Source organism: Sciurus carolinensis, chromosome 2, assembly GCF_902686445.1.
Source record: "Sciurus carolinensis chromosome 2, mSciCar1.2, whole genome shotgun sequence".
In the NCBI taxonomy this organism is placed as follows: Eukaryota; Metazoa; Chordata; class Mammalia; order Rodentia; family Sciuridae; genus Sciurus; species Sciurus carolinensis.
Window position 1 is genome coordinate 164,820,132 of NC_062214.1, and position 14,813 is coordinate 164,834,944.

At 34.5% G+C, this 14,813-nt stretch overlaps 1 protein-coding gene across 9 annotated transcripts in view; it reads left to right on the forward strand.

The window, feature by feature from the left end:
• The window catches only part of Fut8 (fucosyltransferase 8), a 311,483-nt gene that overhangs the window by 195,665 nt on the left and 101,005 nt on the right, over positions 1–14,813 (forward strand). For all 9 annotated transcript variants that reach the window (XM_047539070.1, XM_047539071.1, XM_047539068.1 and 6 more), the window contains one exon: positions 13,879–13,993. In XM_047539070.1, the coding sequence (XP_047395026.1) occupies positions 13,879–13,993 (115 nt within the window). The remainder of the gene's footprint in view (positions 1–13,878; positions 13,994–14,813) is intronic.

Genomic DNA, 14,813 nt, shown 5'->3' on the forward strand with positions numbered 1-14,813 from the left:
AATTACTCTTCCATTTAGTTGCTGGAAAGAGGAACTGAGATCTGCCTACTTAACATTTGTTTCTACTATTTATGCATTTCTAAATAATGTACAATTTATCGTTCATAAAAAAGAAAATATTTTGGTGCTGGTATATTCATGCAGAATAGAATGTATCTGAGAATCATTATAAATACAATGAAATCTATCCTTTGGCCTCTTATATTTAAAAGCCTATATGCTCTGTCGGATTCTGGTGGCAATTACTGTCTCATTAGTGAACAATAAAAGAAAAATTGGCGTATTAGCACAGCCTACCACTGTGAAGAGGAAAAGAATTACCTCACACAAACAAAAGATTCATATATATTAACATCATCAACAGTATTATAATGATTTTGAAAAATTGCTCTGTTTTAAGTGAAAGTACAAACAAAATCTATCAGCTTATTGGAATCATTTTAACATTAATGATTCTTTAGAAATACGATAGCATGGATTTCAAGGGACATTGAATTATGAGACCTCACACTAGGCAGTCCCTGTGAAATTTTTAGCCCAGTTTGCAGTCATGCCATATTTAGACCATTAGACCAAATATTGAGTAATTCTTAATACATCTCTACCCTATAGCAGATTCTAGGCACCAAGTGTCTGGTAAATTGAGGTTGGTGATTGTATGCTTTGCTGAAGTTTTGTAGGAAAATAAAGATTTGAAGATTTGATATGGTTAGACTATGTGGTATATAACAGGAAAAAGATTTAAATGATTTAATTAGATTACCTGAATTTGATTTTCAGGTCTTTTTAAAATTAAAATAATATTAAACATTATTTTGTAAATATAATTTGTTTTTTTAACTTTTTTTTTACTAAAAAATTTTTTCATACATGTATATAGGATAATAATGCCCATCTCAATCCACCTTCCTTCCTATCCCCGTGTAAATATAATTTGTACATGTACTTCGTGAATTTGTACAAATGAAAAGTGAATATAATAAATAGGCCTATGAAAAAATAACATAAACCAATGTTACATTTTTTGCTAGTTCAGTTCTGCCTTAAATGTATTGTAATTCCTGACACTGCCATTTAGTATGTGTTAAATAACATTTTACTAAAAACAATATGAAAAGTACAAATGTCCAAGTCATTTTCTTTGGCTATCTTAAGCAGAAATTGGTAATGCATCTGAGAATCAACTTCAGAGAGTAGTAATTTAACTTCAGGAATGAACAACACAACCAAACATTAGAGAAATAACCTTTAAAGTTATAAATGTACAAATAGAAAGTGTTTGTAATACATACCAAATGCGAAATATGAAAACACCTTCATAGTGACTATTTTCAAGATCCTTAAGTAGAAGAATTAAAATAGACTTCTCTTGCCCTCTGGTGATTTTTATGACAAAAAAAAATCCCCATTTTTATTTTACATGTTTTATTAGTAGACTTTTAAATTTTTTTAGAATAGTGTTATATTTACAGAAATTTGAGAAATAGTATTTATCCACGTACATCTTTTATCTACTTTATTTTTATTTACACTTGCCCAAATTCTAGTTTATAAGGTGTCTCTGGACAAAAGCTTCTGTTTTATGAAAAGTCAGAAGTTAAGTCTATCAGTTTTCTTATTTAGATTTCTCTATGAAGCATTCTTATTTTTGGGTTCGCAGAGATATAAATTATAGGGGAAAATATGGGTTTTGATTTCTTTAGAAGAGATTTCTTTCTTAGGACTGTTTTTATTTTTCTAACTTAACTAAATATAGCTAACAAGTAAAAAATATAAATATTGGACTGGAGATAGACATTAGTGGTAGAAAACTTGCCTAGATTGTGCAAGGCCCTGAGTTTGATGCCCAGCAACCCCACTCCTTAAAGGTTAATTTGTGATTTGTACAATGTTATGGTTTGATATACTTACACATTGTGTAATGATTACCACCATCAAATGAATAAACATATGCTTTACCACACAGTTACCTTTGAGTGTGTGATGAGTACATTTAAGGTGTGCTCTCTTAGCAGATTTCAAGTAAATAATATAATAGTATTAACTACAGTCACCATGCAGTATATTATATCCCCAGAACTTTTTATCTTACTACTGAAAAGTTTAATTAGACAAGAAAAAGAAATACAGTGTATCTAAATCAGAAGGGAAGAAATTAACCCTTATATAAGATATATAGTTTGTAAATATCTTCTCCATTTCTGTAGGTGTTTTCATTTTGTCGATTGTTTGCTTTGCTATACAACAGTAGCTTTTGTTTGTTTGTTTGTTTGTTTGCTGTAGTCTCATATATTTATTTCTTGCATAATCGCTCTGGCTAGGATTTCCACTGTGATGTTGGATAGAAGTGGTGAGAGTGAGGACCTTGTTTTGTTCCTGATCTCAGAAGAAAACTTTTAGGCTTTTACTGTTGAGTAGGATGTTAGCTGTGAGCTTGTCACATATGGTCTTTACATTGAGGTACCTAACTTACTGAGATACTGTCATGAAAGGATGTTGCATTTTAACAGATGCTCTTTTTGTTATTTTCACACATTCAACATATGCAAATCAATAAATGTGAAACAACAACAGAACATCCTTGCATCCTAGAGATAAATCCCCTTTGAACATAATGTGTGATTCTTTTAATGTGATATAGAACTTGGTTACTTGGTATTTCATTGAGGACTTTTGCATCTATATGTGTGAGAGAGATTGTCCTGTAATTTTCTTTTCTTATTTTGTCTTTTGTTGGCTTTGGTATAAGTGGAATACTGACCTTGCAAAATTAGTTTAAAAATATTTCCTCCTGTTCAATTTTATGGGAGAATTTGATAAAGATTTGCATTGATTTTTCTTTAGATGAAATGGACTGAAACCGGGTGTGGTGGCACATGCTTGTAATCCTAGCAGTTTGGGAAGCTGAGGCAGGAAGATTAGTGTTCAAAGGCAGCCTCAGCAACTTAGTGAGGCCCAAAACAACTCAATGAGACCCTGTCTGTAAATAAAATACAAAAAAAGTTTGGGGATGTGGCTCAATGGGTTCAATGGGTTCAATCCCTAGTCCCTCCCAAAAACAAAAAAAGAAATGGACTGAAATTCAGGGCCCCTCTGAAATTGAGGACAACTTCCTCATGCCTCCACCTGACTTGGGGGGATATTAAGGAAGCTGGGAATGAAAACTACTTCTTCCTTCGACTTTCTAAAATAGTATAATGAAATCTGCATATGTGTATTTCCTGTCTTTGGTTCCATTTTACTGAATCTTCAGTTTTAAAAACTTTCCTCACCCAGGAGTTTCCATAGACAGAAATATTAAGAAAAAATTGACAAAACTTCTGAACAGGAACAAAAACAAAGAAACAAGAGCAATACTGAGAACCCTAGCGCAGAGAGATGATAAACAGGATGAAGACATTTTACCTTTAACCCTTGAGGAGACAGAAAACAAAGAACTCTTAAAATTTTTATTTAGATTCTTTTTTTTTTTTCTTTTAAATAGAATAGTGTCTGGCTTTATTTCCCAGCATCACTACCATGATTCTTTTTGTATTTTTATTGGTGCATTATAATTATACATAATGGTGGGGTTAATGGTAAATATTTATACATGCACATGATATGAGAGTATAAATTGGTCAATATTATTGCCCACTGTTTCCTCTTCTCCCTCCCACTGGTCCCTTTACTCTACTAAAGGGGTCTTCCTTCAGTTTTCATGAGGAAATTTTTAATTCTTATGGGAAGATAAATCATATATCTGGGTAGGCCTGAATCTGATGAAATCCCAGAAGTTCTCTTACTCTTGAAAATTTTCAAACATTATGGGAGTGCCAAATAAATTTTGGGAGTGCCAAATAAATTCTAGTGATGAGGTCTTGAGAAAGTGCTTTGGGACCACAGTATTAACACATTGTTCTATTCTAAAACATAGGACAAACAGATTCTAGAGATTTGTGAGAGCTGTATTTGAGAAGAAACTCTCAGGGAAGCAAGAGACACACTTCTTTTCTATTATCATTGACAATGTAGTGGACATAAGCAAGGGAAGAGCACCTACCCATGTTGGTGAAATTTGTTAATGAATCTTATACCTGAAAGAGGACTTTGTGGGCTTCTGCCTCATGCAACTGATGTAAACATTTTGGCTGTGAAATTCCACACTAGCATAACTGAGAATTGGGGACTATATGGAGTGTTCATTGTATATTTTGAATTTTCTTCCAAAATGGAAGTTGTTTCTGGACTGTAAAAGAAATATTCCCAAGCTATCTGCATACACACTTTGATCTTCCTGTACCTTAAATAGGTGATTGGCAAAATCGGTTCTGTGATGGGGAATTGTTACTCAATTGTTACCATCACAATTGAGTAAGCTTGTTTTTTTTTCCCATCCATCACCTCAACTACTTTCAGAAGTCGACAATAAAATTTCTGTTCTCAGAACAGTGAAGAAAGGGTAAAGAACTGAAGGAAATTTGCTGTTCTCAGTGGAAAGGCAGGCATGATACTTTTGAAATTTTAGTATACCTCCTGCAAACACTTGTTTTATGTTTAGGTATTATAAAAAGTGACACACGTATTAGATGGAATATCTAGAGCTGGTTGAGCATTTGTACTGTAGTGCACTGACAGATTTTGATTTTGTTGTGTAATTAAAAACGCTGTATCTTTTACAAGTGTTTTTGGGAGAAATCTCCAGGGGCAAACCTCTAATGTCTTCTTTGCAGCCAGTAACTTCACTGTAGTGCTGCATTCACTCAGAGAAGTAGTGGGAAATGTTGAAGTTTATCATGAATTTTATTTTGAGGAAATCACAAATTTAGCAACCAAACTTACTTTTCAAATGGAAACTCCCCAGGAAATTTCATAGGGTTCAGCAAGGTAAATTGGAATCTCAACTAACCTCTCAGGATTACCATAAAAAAAAAAAAACTAAGTGTTCCAATAGTGGAGTACATTATTCAGAAATTTAAAGATGCATTCTCAGATGCATCTCAGAGGTTGTAAATGCTTATATCTGGTACCCTCTGTCATGGGAAGCTCAAATTCAATATATCAGAGGTAATTAACATGCACAGAAGTGACTTACCCAATCCAGATGTTCTCTTAACTGAAATTTATTGTTAGAGAATCAAATGGAAACTCAGAGGGAAAAATATGGAATTTCTGTCCACCATTTATGTAGTCCCCATCTGCCTGAAATCAAGTTTTTTCCTGATGTGTATGTATTGCTGGAGTTTCCATGTATTCGTCCAGTGAAGAAGGTTGAGAATAAGCACTGTGAAAATGGACAAAAGCATCTCAATGCATTTTGGCAAAACAGTGTTCAAGTAACTTGGCTTTGCTTAACATAAATTTTGATATAAAATATGATCTGGATTTAACGATGGACACATATCAAACTCTATACAACTAAGTCAGAGTTTCCTACAGATAATTCAGAAGCCCTTAAAAATACCTAACAGTCTTTTAAAGTGGACTTTCTTTTATGTTTCATATTTGAAGAACAGCCATAAGGTATATGTAGGTCACTTAATCACTGGATATCTTTGCCTACAGACCTTCCATTGAATGCATAACTCATTGACAGTCTGCCTATTTAACTGGTCCCTCTGTGAACTGTCATGCTTTGAACACCTGTCTGTTCTTCCAGAAGATAGCATTTATAGTGCCACATTTCACTTCTGTGTTATCTCTGCAGGTGGCACTCTGGAATTGTTTTAGTTAAGTCAGTTTAGATATAACATTTGTTATCATGATGGGTCCAATTGTCAGGTACTAAGTTAGGAATATTTTTAAGAAATAAATTTCAAGGAAGTATATTTAATAACATTTTCAAGATCATTAACTGTATTTTTTTTTTTTTTTTTTTTTTTTTTTTTTTTTTTTTTGCGGTGCTGGGGATTGAACTCAGGGCCTTGTGCTTGCAAGGTTAATAAAATTTTATGACACCCATCATGGACTTTTGACTAACAGAAGTTTTAAGTATGTTCTTAAAAATATATAATGGACATTGAAGAGAATTACCAGAGAGAGAAGTTTGTGAGCTCCCTAATCATGGGTTTCAGTGTAGATTTTGTCTTTAGTAAATGAACTTAAAGGAACAAGTTAAAGTTTCAGTGGAAGTGCCTGCTATTGTTCCACATCTGGTCCTTGCTGTTGAATTCCTTTGTTGAGCCTGCATGTTCATAAGCTTTTTAGCAGGTAAATGTAAATAAACACTCTGCTTCATGGTTAAGGCAGAATCAGAGTCCATGGATATTGGCAACTGATTTGTTTTCTTCTTTTTTCATGACTTTTATCTGCTGCCTTTTCTTGATTTATGAGCAAAACCCAGAAAATCTACAAAAAATGTTTTATGGTTCATCTAGAACTAATACAGAAAATGTTGCTGTTATTTTTGGTAAAGAAAATCAATTTTGTATAGTTTATTTCAATTTAAATAAAATGAGAATTTAAAAAGAAATTCAACCTTGGTAGGTATATAGGATTTATCCATTTCATATAATTGTTCATGGTAGTCTTATGATCCTTTGTGTTTCTGTGGTATCCATTGTAATGTCTCCTTTTTTTACTTATAATTTTATTTGAAGCCTCCTTTTTTTTTTTCCCCCTTGGATAATCTAGATAAAATTTATCAATTTTGTTGACCTTTTCAGACAACCAACTCTTAGTTTTATCTTTTTCTGTTATCTTTCTAACAATAGTCACTATTTTATTTATTTCTACTCAGTTTTGTTTCCTTCCTCCTATCTTTGGCTTTAGTCTATTCTTTTTCTGGTTCCTTGAGATGAATTTACATCAAGATCTTTCTCCTTTTTTTCCCTCTCTTTTTTTCTTTTTGTGTAGACATTTATCACGGCAAAATTCTCTACTAGCACTGCTTTTGCTGCATAAATTTTAGTTTGTTACAGTTCCAATTTTTGTCTCAAGATACATTTTATTTCCCTTTTATTTCTTCTTTTATCTATTGATTGCTTGGGAGTGTTTCCTTCGTTTCTGTGGTTAGAAATGATAACCTAATGTAGGACTGGGGTGTAGCTCATTGGTAGTGACTTGCCTAGCATGTGGGTGTGAGGGTCCTAGATTCAACCTCCAGCATTGCAATAAAAGAAAAGATACCTATTGTGATTTTAATCTTATTAAATTTGTTAAGATTTATTCTGTGGCACAACACATAGTCTGTCCTGGAGAATGTTTCATGTATGCTTTGAAAGAATCTGTTTTCTGCTATTATTAGATAGAGTGTCCTACATATGTTTGTTGGTGCATTTGGCCTTCAGTGTTACTCAAGTTCACTGTTTGCCCATTGATTTTCTATCTGGGTGATGTATGTACTATTGGAAATGGGATATTGAAAGCCTGCTATTTTTGTATTACTGTTTTTCCCTTCAGTTCTATTAATGTTTGCTTTATTTGGCTAGATGCTGCTGTTTGGGATGTATACATATTTATAATTGTGTATCCTCTTGAGGAACTTAACCCTTTAATTATGCAGTGACCTTCTTTGTTTCTTGTGACAAATTTTGGTTAAAACTTTATCCGATGTAAGTATAGCAACCCCCATCCCATTTTGGTTACCATCCCTTCATTTCTCTTTTTGTTTTTCCTTCCTTGTCTTTTAGCTTGTGTGTGCCTTACAAGTTAAAGTGAGTTTCTTATTTGGAACACAGTGTTGGGTCTTGTCTTATCATCTGTTTGGCCATACTGGGTCTTTTGTTTGTTTGAAGAATTTAATCTGTTTATACTTAATTATAGTTGATGGTGAATTCCTGGGTAGGTAAGACTATTTTCAGACTCCAGCTGAAATGGCCTGGTGCTGAGTTACATAGCTGTATGAAGATCGGCTTGCTGTAGGACCAAGATCTGCAGACCTGATCTAGGGGTACAGGATGAAGTTTCTATTAGGGGCAGGACCAGACAAAATTGATCTTAGCCAAGTTATAGGACTGTTTCAGGGTTCATAGTGGAGTTCATAGTTGGTGGGCCTCTTGCCTAGGGATTAGTGGCAGGCAGGCTGTGTGTGGATAAAGTCTTTTCTTTGTTTTCTACTTGATGCTGTTAACTATGATGAAGGCACTGTTTTCTCTTTTGGAATATGGCTCCCATTGTTCATTACTCTAAATACCAGGCATATTGCAACCTGGGGATCAGATATCATATGTTTAGATCAAGGATTCAAGCTCACCCAAGATTTTTAGCAATATACTCTGTTTAACCTATTACTTGCTGCTAACAACTAATAGAGCCTAATCCCTGCCTTCCACCACAGTTGGGTAATCAATAGATAATAGTTGGTAATACTCCTTGACTTTCAGAAGCTTTAAGAGGATTTTTAAAGAATTTAGAGGAGTTGATGGTATAATGAATAATTGCAGAGTAGCATATTAATTATTACTTGCTATACTGGTCTCAAAAATTATTATCACTAATTTTCAATTGATTTTATTCTAATAATTGTTTATGACCCTATTTCATACCCTATTTCATAGTAATAGTCAAATTTACCATGCTTTTGATACCATTGAACATGAGTTGGCCCCAGCCTCCCTCTTTGAAATAGTAACGAGAAATAAGTATTATGCAGTGATTATTTCAGTCAAGATTTTATTATTTATTTAGCATTGTAGATTCAGTGCTTAAATTATGGGGGTTTAGATTTGTATCTTTACCTCTGGACATACTTGGGGTTTTGTATTATCACACTTTCAGGTTACCACAGAAACACATCTAACTTAATTGTTTATTTTGTCATCGTCATGTTGCCAGACACCAGTTTATGAAATAGTTACCACAGTTGCTTCTTTTTGCTTTTAAGTTGTAGCAAGTATTAAATTTCACGAAGGCTCACAGTCAATCAACTAAGTTGACTGAAACCTTTGGAAAAACAGTAAGGTGAAACAGCATTTTCGTCTCCCTCACCTAGTCTGCAAGGCACGGAGGATTCATGCAGGTGAGAGTCCCATAGGACTATATGGCAAGCACGAGTTGATCACGTTCGTGGAACTATTATTAACCAATCCCTGACGGTGGTCCGATTTATCATCATTAACTATTGAAACCGCCTTTGAGTCCTTGATCTTGCTCACTCGCCAGGGAGTAAGGAATCAACCTGAGTTAGTTAACATGTCATTAGTCCGAACACTTCCAGATATGATTTGTAGCTTTTTTTTTGTTTTTATATTTGTTCATTTTAGATATACATGATAGTAGAATGTATTTTGACATATTATACATACATGGAGTATAACTTCCCATTCTTGTGGTTGTACATGATATAGAGTTACACTGGTCATGTATTCATATGTGAACATAAGAAATTTATGTCCGATTTATTCTACTCTCTTTCCTATTTCCATCCCCCTCCCTTCCCTTCATTTCACTTTGTCTAATCCAGTGAACTTCTGTTCTTTTCTTCCCACCTGCTTATTGTGTGTTAGCATCTGCATATCAGAGAAAACATTCAGCCTTTGGTTTTGGGGGATTGGCTTATTTCATTTAGCATAACAGTCTCTAGTTCCATCTATTTACCAGCAAATGCCCTCATTTCATTATTCTTTATGACTGAGTAATATTCCATTGTATATATATAAATATATATACCCCATTTGCTTTTTCCATTCATCTATTGAAGGGCATCCAGGTTGGTTCCATAGCTTAGCTATTGTGAATTGTGCTGCTATAAATATTGATTGACTGTGTCACTATAGTATGATGGTTTTAAGTCCTTTGGGTATATACCAAGGAGTGGGATAGCCAGGTCAAATGGTGGTTCCCATTTAAGTTATTTAAGGAATGAGATATGATTTTATTGAGATTTTTATTAAACTGGAATGTGGATCCTTTTAAGTTTGGAATTTTTTTTTTTCTTGTATGATTGTCCTTCTACTAAGAAATCTAGGCTATTCTTCAAGTAGGACTAGAATGTTCCTAATAATTTTTATGAGCAAAGGAAGACATTCGCATATGAAGTTGTCCTCATTCTGTTTATTGCTTAGTCTATATCAATTAGATGATAATTCTCTGTCTTCTTTAAGGAAATACTTGTCCCAGTTAAAAAAGAAGAATATCTATAGGTAGAAAGCATGCCTTGTCTAGCAGCCTTGGTTCTGTTTTACCTACCCCCACCAAACATCTGTTTGGGAGTGGTTTCCAAACTCAGGAATAATTTTAGCATTAAAAATAATCACTTACTAAGTATTTCCTACATGCCCATCACTTGAGAAAGACCCTTTATCCATTGCTTATTTGTCCAGCACAATAACTCTATGAGGTAAGCAGTATGACAGTAGTCCCCTTTATCCACCGTTTTGCTTTCTACAATTAGTTACCCATTGGCAACCATATTCTGAAAACATTAAATAGAAAATTCCAAATATAAACAGTTGATGAGTTTTAAAATGTGCATTATTCTGTGTGCCATGATGGAATCACTTATCATCCTCCTAAGATGTGAATTATCCCTTTGTCTAGTATAGCCACGCTCTATGTGCCACCCTCCCATTTGTCACTCAGTAGCTGTCTTAGTTATCAGATGGAGGGTTGCAATATTGGAGTGCTTGTGTTCATGTTACCCTCATTGTGCTTATTAATGGACCCAAAGCACAAGATTAGTGATACTTGTTTTAGTCAACTTCTTTACTACTGTGCCTAAAAAGACCTGACCAGCACAGTTGTAAAGAAGGAAAGATTTATTTGGAGGCTCACAGTTTCAGAGGTCTCAATCCGGAGACAGGCAGCTCCGTTCCCTGGGGCTCCAGATGAGGCAGAACATCAGGGCTGAAGAGTGTGGTGGAGGGAAGGGTCTCACATGATTATCAGGAAGCAGAGAGAGAGACTCCACTCACCAAATACAAAATATGTACCCCAGAGGCACACCCCCATTGCCCACCTCCTCCAGCCGGACCTTGCCTGCCTTCAGATACCACTCAGTTAAGCCCCACCAGGGGATTCATTCACTGATGGGGTTAAGGCTTTCATAACCCAATCATTTCTCCTCTAAACCTTCTTGCATTGTTCTCACACTTGAGCTTTTGGGAGATAACTCACATCCAAACCATAACAATATTAATCTCTTAATATGCCTAACTTATGAACTTTATCATAGAAATGTATGTATAAGGGAAGAAACCCAGTACTACCTGTAGTTTCTGGCATCCACTGGGGGTCCTTGAATAGTCTCCTATGGGTAAGGGGGACTACCATATTTCTCCTATTACAACTAAAGTTATTTTCAGACCTAGAAAAATTAAATAGCTTACATAAGAGCTGATTTACTCCAAATTTTTTTCTCTTGATTGCAACATAGTTCTCTGAGCTTTATTTTTTCTTCTACTCAAGTGGGGATCATTCCTGTAGCACAGCATTGTGACCAGTAAATGAGGGAAATATATAAATATATAAAACACTTCCCACAGTGCCTAATACATTATAGATTTAGATTTTAGTAGGCCGTAGTTAGACCTACATAAGGACAACTCATAAGTGAATATAAATAGAAAACTCTCAGACCCTGCAGGATTGACAGAGATAAGGGGAGACTGGCCAAGTGCTCAGTGGTAAGAATTTTAAGGCCTAGAACCTATGTCCCAGCTATGTCAGCTGTCAAGATGGAGATATGCTAAAATTTCTCCCTAGGACAACAAGGGAAACTGTAGGAGATTGACTCACTATCTGTCTGATGGTCCTTTTTATCCTTTGCACTGCATATTTCTGTTCCAAAAGCAAGCCAAAGAAAAAGGAAACTTGGACAAAATCTGAGTAATTTTTCTTGCCCATGATCCAGATTTATCCATGGATTAGACTGTGATATAATCTCCCTTAGTCACATTTACTTTAATAAATGTTAGTTCCTTCACAGTGGGGTTTTTCTTGCTTGAATTATACTAATTTTTTTCAGAAAAAAAAAATGGGTGCAATCATTATGTGAAGTTTTTAATAAGTTTTGTGTCTATTTCTTAAAAATCATTTATTACTAAACTATCTTTGGTGTAAGATCAAAATGCATGGAATTCTGTGAATATGCGATAGCATTGATTATATGATGAAATGTGGTACATCTCTGTGCTGGTCCTTAAGGGGAGCTTCTATAGTTAACATTTTGAATCTATATCTGTTTATATCTATAAACAACCCCCCCCATTAGGAACTGGTTGATTTCTCAGTGCCATAGTTGAGACAAAAACCCCCACTAAAAAAATATGACTATTAAAATAGGAAAATAAATTACCAGAAAATGTAAGGACCATAAACCTGCTTCTGAAATGAAGGTTTTGATGCCTGCCATAATTGGCTTGTTCTTGAAGTCATAAATTCTGTTCTGTTCATTGTCTTCAGGCATTTATATTCCATCCTTAGTCAACGAGCACTACTTTTCTGGTGCCTTCCCTGGGTTTGCATATCCCAGACCTTGATATGGCTTCATACCAGGTCCTCAAATCTACTGCCCAGCTGTTAAATCCCTTGCTATTTTCATAGTCAAAAGTAAGACAGCAAGATTCTCAGTTTGGGGAACTCCTCTTGGAGACTAGTTTCAGGGTAAAATCCCTGAAAACACAGGGCTTCTGCAAAATATTTTGGAGTCACCAATAATGGACCACAACTGATATTTTCTGATTTGATTATCCTCATGTCTTGGCCAGAAAAATAAGGTTTGCAGGATAGTCCAGTCCAAAAATGTCAATTATTTTTCCTGATATGTGGAGGCTAATCTAAAAGTGTGGGGGGAAAGATAAAAAGAAGTAATGTATATTAGAAGATGATAATTGTTTAGAAACAATTGAAGGAAGGAAAAAAGAAGGAGAGGGAAAGCCAAACATGATGGTGCTGATGGTATATTGGATTATTTGCTTTTACTCTTCTTTATTACAGAATGTAGGTCTTCACTTTTATTTAATGCAATGTAATTTAAAACCATCTGCACTAGCTCTAAAGTTTCTCTTCTTAGTTTACTGAGGATTTTAGTTTTTTCTTCAGGAAATCTAGTATGTTTTAATAGAAATTATTGATGCTACAGAGTGAAGCAAAGTATCTTAATCATTTCATATTAGTTTAGTCCAGGTAGTCATAAATAATGGCCCCAGGACCAACTCTGACTTATTGCCTGTTTTTGTTAATAAAATTTTATTTAAACAGAGTCATATTCATTCATTTATTGTTAATGACAACTTCTCTGCTACAAAAGCAGCAGCAGATACTCACAAAACCTAAAATACTCACTGTCTAGACTTTTAAAGAAAAAAGTTGCTAATTCTTGGTTACTTAGATCATTGTTTTTTTTTTTTTTTAGTTGTTGATGGACCTTTATTTATTTATTTTTTTTTTATGTGGTGCTGAGGATCGAACCCAGGGCCTCACACGTGCTAGGCAAGCGCTCTGCCACTGAGCCACAACCCCAGCCCCTTAGATCATTGTTTAAGAGATGTGTTAATATTTTCTTCTGATCTTTTTCTAACCACTCAGAGTACTTAAGAATGAAGAAAAATTTTTAAATGATCATTAAATGATAGTAGAGAAAACAAATTTGTACTAGTCAAATACTAAGACCAACCTCTTTGTCTTCCCTATGTTAACCTATCTATTTATTTTCTTTGGGAATTACTTCTCCAAGACCTCTATAGTACTTTGACCATGGGGGAGGAAGGCGGACAGTGCAACTATCTTAGAAAAATATAAAAAGGCTTTTATTTCAACATTAAAAATTTATTATAGAGATGAATCTTGAATGGTAGAGACTAATATTTGAATTTCACAGCCTTGGTAGAAAATAAACGATGAGTACCAGGTTCAGTGTGAGCATCAATCTTTATGAAGAATTTGGTCCTCTTATGGCTTTGTATAATCCAGTGATAAAGTACAAATAAGTTAACACTCCAATGTTGTTTGCTTTCACAGGTCTATAATGACAGATCTGTACTACCTCAGTCAAACAGATGGAGCAGGTGATTGGCGGGAAAAAGAGGCCAAAGATCTGACAGAATTGGTCCAGCGGAGAATAACCTATCTTCAGGTAAGAAGGTTAGATTAGGAAATAACCATAGTGAAAGAAAAAGAAGGAAATCATAGTAAAACTAAGAGTAAGAATTATTATTTGTTTTTGGTCTTCATAGTCTTTGCTTTTTGAAATTAATTGCTCATTTTACATATTTATTTAGAAAGATACTATTATATCTTGAGTGGAGTACAAAGGAGGCTAAAACAAGGTATCTTCCCTAAGAGGGGCTACCTTTTATACACACATACACAAAACCTACAATACAATTATGAACATACTACATTTTATAGGACAGAAACAGATAAAATGATTATTGGAGTTTTAAAATGCTATTGAAGGAGACTCACTGATAGTTTTGTAGAGGATGTATCATTTAAATGGAACTAGAAAAGATAGGTTGAACTTGGACACACAGAAATGAAGGAAAAGAACATAGCAGCTGAAGAATATGTTATGAGCAGTGTCCCATGGCCAGGTAAGAGAAGTCCAGGAATCCAAAGGTGAAATAAGATAGTACAATTTGGAGCTTTAGATTGTGTGAAAAGGAGGGTTGGAAGATAAAATGGAAAGGTAGGTTTGGGAGCTAGATTATAGAGGTTAAGCTTTGTAGTACATAAGGAGTGAGTGATTGCTGAAAGATTTTATTTGTTTTACAAACAAAATTATAACCACAAATAGGAAATAGTGGCAAACGCCTCCCCCAAATTAAATCTCAATTTTTTGATGTTCTTTTCTAGTTTTTACTAGTATACTTATGCTGTCTTACCTATTAGTAAAGAAGGAATCTATTTACTTTCTTTTTTCTGCTTAATGCAGTTTTCTTCTATTTTGGAGT